We start from the raw sequence: 12,606 nt of genomic DNA on the forward strand, positions 1-12,606 counted from the left end.
AAACTGTCAGTTAGTGACAATGGACGTACCTGGCACGTCCTTGGTCTAATTGAGTGCTGGAAGCTATTGCGATCGATTCCAGCAGCTCTCAGGGTATTGCAGTGATGCCTCGATATTGAGGCATCCTGCAATACCCCTTTATAAGCATCCAATGCAGAGAGAGCCGCCACTCTGTGGCCCTCTCTGCACCGGTAGCCATGGTGCCGATCGTTGGTGGGTGGGAGCTTAGCAGGGAGGCGGGTGGGCCGCCCATCGCTACCCGGCATCCGGTTCCTGTAAGTGCAATGTGCACGCAGGGTGCCGGGAGCATGCGGGGGTGTGTGTACTCAAGATGGCGGCAAATAGGTAGCGGGGGGGGGGGGGTTAGAGAGCTGTTTTGGGGGGGATCAGGGAGGTTGGGGGCTAAGGGGGTGTCCATCACAGCTAAATAAATCATTTAAAAAAAAAAGAAAGAAAAAAGAAAAGAAAAAAAATGTATTTTAGTACTGGCAGTGGGGGAGGGAAGAGAGCTGTTTGGGAGGGATCAGGGGGTGGGATGTGTCAGGTGGGAGGCTGATTTCTACACTAAAGCTAACATTAACCCTGCAAGCTACCTACAAGCTACCTAATTAACCCCTTCACTGCTGGGCATAATCCAAGTGTGGTGCACAGCGACATTTATCGGCCTTCTAATTGCCAAAAAGCAACGCCAAAGCCATATATTTCTGCTATTTCTGAACAAAGGGGATCCATGAGAAGCATTTACAACCATTTGTGCCATAATTGCACAAGCTGTTTGTAAATAATTTCACTGAGAAACCTAAAGATTGTGACAAAATTTGTGAAAAAGTGAACAATTTTTTTTATTTGATCGCATTTGGCAGTGAAATGGTGGCATGAAATATACCAAAATGGGCCTAGATCAATACTTTGTGTTGTCTTCTTAAAAAAATATATATATATACATGTCAGGATATATTCAGGGATTCCTGAAAGATATTAGTGTTCGAATGTAACTATCGCTAATTTTGAAAAAAAGTGGTTTGGAAATAGCAAAGTGCTACTTGTATTTATTGCTCTATAACTTGCAAAAAAAGCAAAGAACATGTAAACATTGGGTATTTCTAAACTCAGGACAAAATTTAGAAATTATTTAGCATGGGTGTTTTTTGGTGGTTGTAGATGTGTAACAGATTTTGGGGGTCAAAGTTAGAAAAAGTGTTTTTTTCTTCCATTTTTTCCTGATATGTTATAATTTTTTATAGCAAATTATAAGATACTAGTCCTAAAGCCTGTTTTTTGCAGTACAGCGGGCCCACCCCTTGCTCTCTATCTCCCCCTCTCTTTTGTGCTCTATCTTGCTTCACCTCTCTTTTGCTCTCTCTCTCTCCCCCCTCTCTTTTGCTCTCTCTCTCCCCCTCTCTTTTGCGCTCTTTCTCCCCCCCTTTTGCGTGCTCTCTCTCACCCCCTCTTTTGTGCTCTCTCCCCTTCTCTTTTGCGCTTTCTCTCTCTCCCCCCTCTCTTTTGCGCTCTCTCTCCCACCTCTTTTGCGCTCTCTCTCTCCCCCTCTTTTGCGCTCTCTCTCTCTCCCCCTCTTTTGTGTGCTCTCTCTCACCCCCTCTTTTGCATGCTCTCTCTCTCCCCCTCTTTTGTGCTCTCTCCCCCTCTCTTTTGTGCGCTCTCTCCCCATCTCTTTTGCGCTCTCTCTCTCCCCCCCCCCTCTTTTGCGCTCTCTCCCCCTCTCTTTTGCAATCTCTCTCTCTCCCCTTCTCTTTTGCGCTCTCTCTCTCCCCCTCTCTTTTGCGCTCTCTCTCTCACCCTCTCTTTTGCGCTCTCTCTCTCACCCTCTCTTTTGCGCTCTCTCTCTCACCCTCTCTTTTGCGCTCTCTCTCCCCCTCTCTTTTGCGCTCTCTCCCCCCTCTCTTTTGCGCTCTCTCTCTCCCCCTCTTATTTGCGCTCTCTCTCCCCCTCTCTTTTGCGCTCTCTCTCCCCCTCTTTTGCGCTCTCTCTCTCCCCCTCTTTTTGCGCACTCTCTCTCCCCCTCTCTTTTGCGCACTCTCTCTCTCCCCCCCTCTCTTTTGTGCACTCTCTCTCCCCTCTTTTGCGCTCTCTCTCTCCCCCTCTCTTTTGCGCTCTCATTCCCCCCTCTTTTGCGCTCTCTCTCCCCCCCCTCTTTTGCGCATTCTCTCTCTCCCCCTCTCTTTTGCGCTCTCTCCCCCCCCCCTCTTTTGCGCTCTATCTCTCTCTCTCCCCCTGTTTTGCGCTCTCTCTCCCCCTCTTTTGCGCTCTCTCTCCCCCCCTCTCTTTTGCACTCTCTCGCTCTCCTTTTTTTTTGCTCTCTCTTTTTTTTTGCTCTCTCTCTCTCCATCCCTCTCTTTTGCTCTCTCTCCATCCCTCTCTTTTGCTCTCTCTCTCCATCCCTCTTTTTTGCTCTCTCTCCCCCCCCCCTCTTTTGCTCTCTTTCTCCCCCTCTCTTTTTCTCTGTCTCTCTCCCCCCTCTCTTTTGCACTTTCCCCTCTCTTTAGCTCTTTCCTATCTCTTTTTGTCTCTCCCCCTCTCTTTCTATTTCTCTCCCCTCTCTGTCGCGCCGACCACGCCCTGACCGTGTCTGGCTATCCTCATGGTCCCATCCGGCCACGCCCACTTTCAGAAAACAGCATGGATTTCAGGTAAGGCCAGGTGTGTTTGTCCTTGTGCTGTCTCTACTGCGCATGACAGCTTCGGACAAACACACTTGGCCTTTTATATAATAGGATGATGAAATTAATGCTATCTTTAGAAAGCCCATTTAATGTCAAGAAAAACGGTATATAATATATGTGTGGGTACAGTAAATGAGTGAGAGGAAAATTACAGCTAAACACAAACACTGCAGAAATGTATAAATAGCCCTTGTCATTAAGGGTAAGAAAATTGAAAAATGGTCTGGTCATTAAGGGGTTAAAGGTAAAAAAAACTCCTACGCCCAACTCAGGAATACCAAAGTTGAGAGTGATTTAAATACATAAGAGGGAAACCTTATTCTGTTTGTATCATGATCTATTAAAGGACAGCAGTTTTCATCCAGTAAATTTAAAAAAATCATATAGAATTCATACAAAATTCTCTTTCATAGTGTGATTTAGCTTTACCTTTTTCAATTGGTTCCACTAGGTGGAGTTTTTTTTTTACCTTTAAATTGTTCACATGTGTTCACGCGATTAGCTCTGTTTTCATTCTTTCACCTAGATTTAGAGTTCTGCGTTAGCCTTAAAAAGCAGCGTTAAGGGGTCCTAACGCTGCTTTTTAACGCCCGCTGGTATTACGAGTCAGGCAGGAAAGGGTCTACCGCTCACTTTTCTTCTGCAACTTTTGGCTACTGCAAATCCCCTTACGTCAATTGCGTATCCTATCTTTTCTATGTGATTTGCCTAACGCTGGTATTACTAGTCTTGGAAGAAGTGAGCGGTACAGCCTCTACCGCCAAGACTCCTACCGCCTAAAAAAGTCAGTAGTTAAGAGTTTTATGGGCTAACGCTGGAACATAAAGCTCTTAACTACAGTGCTATAAAGTACACTAAAACCCATAAACTACCTATGAACCCCTAAACCGAGGCCCCCCCACATCGCAAACACTAAAATAAAATGAATTAACCCCTAATCTGCCGACTGGACATCGCCGCCACCTACATTATAGCTATGAACCCCTAATCTGTTGTACCTAACATCGCCGACACCTATATTATATTTATTAACCCCTAATCTGGCCCCCCAATGTCGCCGCCACCTACCTACACTTATTAACCCCTAATCTGCCGACCGGACATCGCCGACACTATAATAAATGGTTTAACCCCTAACCCGCTGCACTCCTGCCTCACAAACACTATAATGAATTTTATTAACTGCTAATCTGCCCTCCCTAACATCGCTGCCACCTACCTACAATTATTAACCCCTAATCTCCCGCCCCCAACGTCGCCGCTACTATAATAAAGTTATTAACCCCTAAACCTAAGTCTAACCCTAACCCTTACACCCCCCTAACTTAAATATAATTTAAATAAAATGAAATAAATTTACTATCATTAACTAAATTATTCCTATTTAAAACTAAATACTTACCTATAAAATAAACCCTAATATAGCTACAATATAACTAATAGTTACATTGTAGCTATTTTAGGATTTATATTTATTTTACAGGCAACTTTGTATTTATTTTAACTAGGTACAATAGCTATTAAATAGTTATTAACTATTTAATAGCTACCTAGTTAAAATAATTACAAAATTACCTGTAAAATAAATCCTAACCTAAGTTACAAATACACCTAACACTACACTATCAATAAATTAATTAAATAAATTAACTACAATTATCTAAACACTAAATTACAAAAAATAAAAAAATATTACAAGAATTTTAATCTAATTACACCTAATCTAAGCCCCCTAATAAAATAAAAAAGCCCCACAAAATAATAAAATTCCCTACCCTAAACTAAATTACAAAGTAATCAGCTCTTTTACCAGCCCTTAAAAGGGCTTTTTGCGGGGCATTGCCGAAAAGTATCAGCTCTTTTACCTGTAAAAAAAAAAATACAATCCTCCCCAACATTACAACCCACCACCCACACACCCCTACTCTAAAACTCACCCGATCCCCCCTTAAAAAAACCTAACACTACCCCATTGAAGATCACCCTACCTTGAGCCGTGTTCAGCCAGCCGGCCTCCAATGGGAAAGAAGAGGACATCCGGACCGGCAGAAGTCTTCATCCTATCCGGGCAGAAGAGGACATCTGGACCGGCAGACATCTTCATCCAGGCGGCATCTTCCATCTTCATCCTTCCGGAGCGGAGCCATCTTCTATCCAGCCGAAGCGGAGCCATCCTCTTCTTCCGACGGATGAACGATGAATGAAGGTTCCTTTAAATGACGTCAATAGAATGCGAGGTCAATTATATTGGCTCATCCAATCAGCCAATCGGATTGAACTTCAATCCAATTGGCTGATTAAATGAACCAATCAGATTTTTCCTACCTTAATTCCGATTGGCTGATAGAATCCTATCAGCCAATCGGAATTCGAGGGACGCCATCTTGGATGACATAATTTAAAGGAACCTTCATTCGTCGTTAGTCCGTCGGAAGAAGAGGATGGCTCCGCGTCGGCTGGATAGAAGATGGCTCCGCTCCGCTCTGGAAGGATGAAGATAGAAGATGCCGCCTGGATGAAGATGTCTGCCGGTCCGGATGTCCTCTTCTGCCCAGATAGGATGAAGACTTCTGCCGGTCCGGATGTCCTCTTCTGCCCGGATAGGATGAAGACTTCTGCCGGTCCGGATGTCTTCTTCTGTCCCATCGGTCGACGGCTAGCTGAACACGGCTCAAGGTAGGGTGATCTTCAATGGGGTAGTGTTAGGTTTTTTTAAGGGGGGATCGGGTGGTGGGTTGTAATGTTGGGGGGGGGTATTGTATTTCTTTTTTTACAGGTAAAAGAGCTGATTACTTTGGGGCAATGCCCCGCAAAAAGCCCTTTTAAGGGCTGGTAAAAGAGCCAATTACTTTGTAATTTAGTTTAGGGTAGGGAATTTTATTATTTTGGGGGGCTTTTTTATTTTATTAGGGGCTTAGATTAGGTGTAATTAGATTAAAATTCTTGCAATATTTTTTTATTTTTTGTAATTTAGTGTTGTTTTTTTTTGTATTATAGTTTAGTTTATTTAATTGTATTTTAGTTTAGATAATTGTAGTTAATGTATTTAATTCATTTATTGATAGTGTAGTGTTAGGTGTATTTGTAATTTAGGTTACGATTTATTTTACAGGTAATTTTGTAATTATTTTAACTAGGTAGCTATTAAATAGTTATTAACTATTTAATAGCTATTGTACCTAGTTAAAATAAATACAAAGTTGCCTGTAAAATAAATATAAATCCTAAAATAGCTACAATGTAACTATTAGTTATATTGTAGCTATATTAGGGTTTATTTTATAGGTAAGTATTTAGTTTTAAACAGGATTAATGTATTTAATTATAGTAATTTTAGTTCGTTTTATTTAAATTATATTTAAGTTAGGGGGGTGTTAAGGTTAGACTTAGGTTTAGGGGTTAATAACTTTATTATAGTAGCGGCAACGTTGGGGCGGGAGATTAGGGGTTAATAGTTGTAGGTAGGTGGCGGCGATGTTAGGGAGGGCAGATTGGGGGTGGGAGTGCGGCAGTTTAGGCGTTAATACATTTATTATAGTGGTGGCGAAGTCCGGGCGGCAGATTAGGGTTTAATAAGTGTAGGTAGGTGGCGGCGACGTTGGGGGGGGACAGATTAGGTATTAATAAATATAATATAGGTGTTGGCGATGTTAGGGACAGCAGATTAGGGGTTCATAGCTATAATGTAGGTTGCGGCGGTGTCCGGAGCGGCTGATTAGGGGTTAATAATATAACGTAGGTGTCAGCGATAGCGGGGGCGGCAGATTAGGGGTTAATAAGTGTAAAAGGACAAACACAGAAAAACAGTTAGTAAAGCTCACCTCAAATGTTATCTATAGTGCAACCTAGAATGCTATTTAATCAGCAATGGAAAAAAGAAAGAAGATTGCACCAATACGTGCAGTCTCAAAGTCTAGGATAAAAAGCACATATAGGAACAGAGACCAGTAGTTTCAATGCAAAAAGTATTTTATATAGTATCATAAATTAATATACATTAAATATACACACAATTGATAAAAACATCCATACACACACATTCATTCATTCTAATGGGGTTCCCCAATATGTAGCAAAAACTGAGGTATAAGTGTGGTGCACCACATAATAAGTCCAGAAGCTGTAGATCACAAAAAGCACAAAAAGCCGATGTCAGGAAGTAAGTTAGTGCAATAAGTTACGTAAGCAAGATGCAGAAAGACAGAGCTTTAGCGTATTATTCAAGAGGTTGCAAGAAGGATTTGATAATGCAATGAGGTCGTGAACTACAGTCCCAGCCAGACAAACTTGCTCTGTCAAAAGATTGTATCAAAGTGGTGCATATCTATCACCAGTATACACTTTTCCACAGTGAGAATGAACCATGGCAAACATAAAGTCACTTGCAGATCCCAAATAGGTGGTTAATAAGCAGGGTAGAAAAACACAGACAGGTAATCACATACCAGCCGCAACGAGCGGCATACTTTGTTCCCAAAGCAGGGTAATCCTCATCCGTCCGTGTGATGGGTTAACACAATGGCAAGTGTTGTTTTCATATATTTCCATGCAGCTTTGCAAACATCAGGGGGTCTTCCCAGCAGCGAGCAGAGGTGTAAGGTCGCTACCTTACGGTTGAGACTTTTATTATATGAGCTTTTTAACCATTAAACTAGTACTGTTGTGTTTTATAAATACTCCAGCGTCCTGAATAAAGTTAATCTTATTTGCATATCCCTGTGAGTATTTTCTATTTAGTGCAATCATATTTTCTGGCTATATTGCACTATGTTGGGTCTGCTTTCCTGAGGTTACATGTTTCAAGAAGTAGCAGTGTAGAGAAGCCGGATCGATATATATCCCTAAGGGAATACAGCGCCGTCATATCCTTTTCTGCTTGTATAAACACTTCCAACATATGTTTCACCAGTTACTTAGACCAGTGGTTGCCAACCGCGGTCCTCAAGGACCCCCAACAGTCCTGGTTTTCATTATAGCTGAACCAGTGCACAGGTGAAATAATCAGCTGATGGATGAGAGCAGGTTGGTTACAGATCAGCTGATTACTTCACCTGTGCACTGGTTTAGCTATAATGAAAACCAGGACTGTTGGGGGTCCTTGAGGACCGTGGTTGGCAACCACTGACTTAGACTATATCCTGTAGAAAATGATGTCCCATAGTGACACCATTGCACAAAGACTGCACAAGAAACTGGGCTTGCACAGTTGTAGGGGCTATGTAGCAAGCAAATACAATAATCAGGAGCAAAAATGAGCTGCAAGTATGTCAGAACTTTTTTCTAGATGAATGCTTATGGATGGATACACTTATGGCACCATTCACCCTCAGCGTATTTTTCTATCCTTCAAACACACATTCTGGTTTAGCATCTGAACTATATAAACTCACCCGATCTTGAAATCTACATATCTCAAAAGATGCTAGCCTCCTCTTCTCTTCTCTCTCTGCTTCTTCTCTCATCTCCTGTTCTTGTCTGATGATCTCTTCTTGCTCTTTCCTCAGCCGTGCATGTTCCTCTACCAGCAGTTTTACTTCAAGTTGACGTTGGCGCTCCTTCCTCTGTTTCCTCTGCTGCTCTTCTTCTTCTCTCAACATAGCCTCCTGCTTTGCTGCAGCTTCTATTTCCTTTTGTCTCCTCCAGGATGCCAGCTCGTTCTGTCTCTTAAGTCTCTCTTCCTCCATCTTTTGTTTCTGAGCTTCATCTTGCTGGCCAAGATCAAACTCCAAAACATCCTTTGACTTGTTTTGAAGTTTAGACAATTCTTCTTTTTCTAACTGCTTCTTTGCTTTCCATTTCTGAATTGCCTATATTTTGAGGAATTAAAAAAAAAAAATAAAAGTGAAGATTGGTTAAAAACAAAAACAAAAAACCACCATAAAAATATAATAAAACACAGAGTTTAATTGTCCTCCTTATTTACATTTTAACCTGTAAGACTTGTCAAATAATTTACAACTGATTTGGCATATGTATATTTTTCCTTATCCTAAAGGGACAGTAAACACCTTGAGGTTTCTCAGTTATACATAATGAAACAACTTTGCAATATATTTTAATTACTTATTTTGACACATTTTCTAATTTTCAGAACTTGAAAAGCACCCTGCTGACTTATCAAGGCTAACATTGCTGCATATCTGTACCTAATTGGCTTTATCAGAAAACAGATGCAAAACAGTGTACTTTATATTAACTTTATGACAGTGATTAGCCTTGTTGTTCATGGACTGAAACACAGATTGGCTCCTCCAAACAAGGCAAACGATGGGTGGAGTTTTGCTACTGAAAAATAATTGCAGTAAAAAAGATGTTAATTTGCTTTAAAAATAAAAAAATCACTTGGCTGATATGTTATTCTATAGCAACATAACAGAGATGTATTGTAATTGCATGGTGTTTACTGTCCCTTTAAAAGTGGGAAATACAAGGTCTATATAAGAATTGTTTATAATATTTGAGAAGAAGCACTGTTAATCATATGTAGCCTGACTAACAACTATAAGAAAATGTGATTTTTCTATGTATGGCCCAATACTGGGTTTCAGAGTGCCCAGTGGTTTATCCAGCTATGGGTAGATCAGTGTTCTCCTCAGGATCTATTTAGTAAATGTTCCACCTGAGAGATTTACTGATCACCCGGCTAAAATTTAAGCCACTATTCAGTTAAATTCAGCTAATATCAAATGTTTTCAATGTTTGTTGCTCAAGTTATCATTGAATCAATTTATGTTACGTTATGCAATTACCCCCTAAAGCCATATGGACGTAGGTACTACGTCACAGGGCACTTTGTCTAGCATACCCTATTGAAGTTGTACCAACGTCCAACCTTATGCCACATCTGCTTTCATATGTTAAGGAAGAACTGAAAGCAGATCGTTGATGCAGAGAGAGAGAGACTCTAAATTAACATTTATAAATAGCAGAAAATGCTATAATATGGCAAAATATTACACTATATGCCACCCAGCTGGCAAACATTTCTTGAAGAACATTGTAGATTATTATATAAATCAGTTTTCAACAAAGAGTGCTTGTGTGTTTTCAATAATCACTTGAACTATATTGCTACAATAGTATGTAAACATTCTGTATGGTTTTAATTAGTTCTTACCTCCTTTTTCTTTTCATCTAGGAACAAAAATTCTTGATACCACTTTTCATGTTGCTGAACATCCTCTTTGGTTCTGCTGGGAAGAAATGCAAGTGCCTCTTCCAGATAGGAAACTTTTCCCTTGTGCTTGGTCCAAACCTTCAAAAAACTTTGATGGTCAAATTCATCCCACCCTCCCACACGACCACCTGTTTCCTGAAGAAAGTTTTCAAAGTCCATTACTTCTTCAGGCAGATGCTTTGAAGTATTTTTTTCTAAGACAGCTTTTCCAGTAGGTGTTCTAAATACTGTCTCCTGCTGTGCACCAAATGTTGTCCATGCCTCTATTTTTTTCTCCAAGGCACTGAGCTCAATGCTTGTAGTCTTTTCTTCCTTCATGAGTTCCTCATAGCTAAAATATAAAATACAATTTTAGACTTACAACCTCCATTATCAAGCATTATAAAATGTAAAATAATCTTCCCATAAAATGTCCCTTTTTTTTTTTTCCAATATATCTTTTTATTGTTTTCAAACAAGTTTAAGGAAAAGAAACAGTTTACAATGTATAAATACGCCTATAGGCAGATGTGAACAGCAAATACAATTAAATCAGGGATAACACATAGAATCACAATACTTGCCGACCTACCAGATTGTTACTGGCTATATCAAACTTCCAGACTGGATCCACAGACAATGTTACATTAACAGTAAGATAGTAGACAAAGGACCATATAATTTGAATCAAAGCATTTGTGCTGGGTTCATTCGCCCTGCTCCCAGAGGAATATCACATCAGCAATAAAATCTTGTTTACCTATATGTGTGTAGTATATTTTTTCAAGTTCAAGTACATGTTTCACTTCTTTAACCCACATTCCATATGATGGTGTGTCTGCTTTTTTCCAATATCTTGGTATAAGGCGTCTAGCACAATTAAGCATGACATGTAGCAATTTTTTCCGATACTGACAGGCTACAACTGGGAAGTTATTTAGTAGGATCAGGCTAGGGGAAAGATCCAGGGACCTACCTATTATCTTGTTAATTTGTGTGTTTATACTGTGCCAATATGGCTGAATATGAGGGCACTTACACCATATATGAGAGAGTGTACCGACTTCTCCACAATGTCTCCAACACAGGGGGGAAGAGTTAGGAAAAATACTGCGTATCCTGTGTGGGGTAAGGTACCACCTGGAAAGCAACTTAAAATTTGTTTCTACTAAAGCTAGTGATAGGGACGACTTTTTGGTTTCAATAAAAATATGGCCCCATTGCTCATCTGTCAATGTTATATCTAGCTCCCTCTCCCACTTGGTGATATATGCAGGTCTCTTAATGGGGAAGGATCCACTTAGTAGCTTGTAAATTATAGAGATATGAGCTTTAGTCATGGAGGGGGATGTACATAAGGTTTCAAATGTCAGTGTTCTGGTTAAGTTTGCCTTGTGCGGACTAGAAAAAATGGCATGTCTAGCCTGCAAATATGGAAACCATAAATGGAACGGGGAACCTATTAATTGGCTTACCTCAGCCTGTGGGCGCATCAAGCCATTGTGTATCAGCATGTGTACTGGTACGTTGGAGGGGGCTCCAGCCATACCCGGGGTCGGGATGGTGTGGTTTTGTAGCAGTAGGGGGTTATTGAGCAGTGGAGTAAGAGGGGATATTGGCGTTGATAGCGATCTATCTTCTACTAGGGATTTGTCCCATATTCGCAGCGTGGAGGTTGTATAGTAATTACTCCCTATGTCCGGGGACCTCGATTTATGTGGGATCCAGCACTGTTCTCCTAAGTCTAACCTCCCCGCTAAAAAGGATTCTATCTGCACCCAGGGTTTGCTCATCAGCGAGCGTTTCCAGGCAACTATTCGTGCCAAATGAGATGCCTTGTAGTAATTAACCAGGTTAGGGGATCCAAGCCCCCCATCTGCTCTGTTAAGGAACAACGTATTTCTGTTTACTCTGGGTCTTTTATGTGACCAAATAAATCGGTCAAATTTTCTCTGTTGTTTCTGCAGGAATTGTATGGGGAGATCTAGGGGGAGGACTTGAAATAGATAAAGGAATTTGGGAAGGATGTTCATCTTTAATGCATTTATGCGCCCCATCCATGAAAGATGGCCTTGTTTATGCCAGGAATCTAATGACTTTTCAGTTTCTATTTGAAGAGGAACATAATTGAGATTGAATAATTCTGTATGAGTAGGGGAAATATCAATTCCTAAGTATTTGATTTTCGAGGTCAACTGAAAAGAGGTGTGGGATTTAATGTAGTGTATGTCTTCTGCATTTAAGTGTATTGGGAGTATCATCGATTTTTCCATATTGATTGAAAAGTTGGAGACGCTTCTATACTCCTCCAGCTCCTCAAGGAGGGCTGGTAGAGACGTAGAGGGGGAGCTCAATGTGAATATAATATCGTCTGCGTATAGCAGACATTTCTGATGGAGCTCTCCAAAAGTGACCCCCTGTATAAGAGTGTTACTCCGTATCCTGGTGGCAAGCGCCTCCACCGCTAGGGCAAATAACAAGGGCGAAAGGGGGCATCCCTGCCGCGTGCCATTATTTATCATTATCTTTTGCGAAAGGGTGTTGTTTGCATTAACATATGCCGAGGGGTTGCTATATAGGGCTTTAATACGTGAGATCATTACTTGGGAGAATATAAAACTTTGACAGAGCAGACCAGAGAAAATCCCAGTCCACCCTGTCAAAGGCTTTCTCGGCGTCAGTGGAGAGAAGGACTAGGGGCGAGTTAGAGTTTGTGGCCGAGAATAGGGTATGCAAAACTCGGATGGTGTTCTCCTTAGCCTCCCTACC

At 41.0% G+C, this 12,606-nt stretch overlaps 1 protein-coding gene across 1 annotated transcript in view; it reads right to left on the minus strand.

Annotated features, from left to right (window-relative positions):
• The window catches only part of CCDC112 (coiled-coil domain containing 112), a 43,697-nt gene that overhangs the window by 7,478 nt on the left and 23,613 nt on the right, over positions 1 to 12,606 (minus strand). The window contains exons 6-7 of the mRNA XM_053700481.1: positions 9,799 to 10,189; positions 8,072 to 8,488 (exon numbers count right to left, since the gene is read on the minus strand). Of these exons, the coding sequence (XP_053556456.1) occupies positions 8,072 to 8,488; positions 9,799 to 10,189 (808 nt within the window). The remainder of the gene's footprint in view (positions 1 to 8,071; positions 8,489 to 9,798; positions 10,190 to 12,606) is intronic.

This window comes from Bombina bombina, chromosome 2, assembly GCF_027579735.1.
Source record: "Bombina bombina isolate aBomBom1 chromosome 2, aBomBom1.pri, whole genome shotgun sequence".
NCBI classification, from domain to species: domain Eukaryota; kingdom Metazoa; phylum Chordata; class Amphibia; order Anura; family Bombinatoridae; genus Bombina; species Bombina bombina.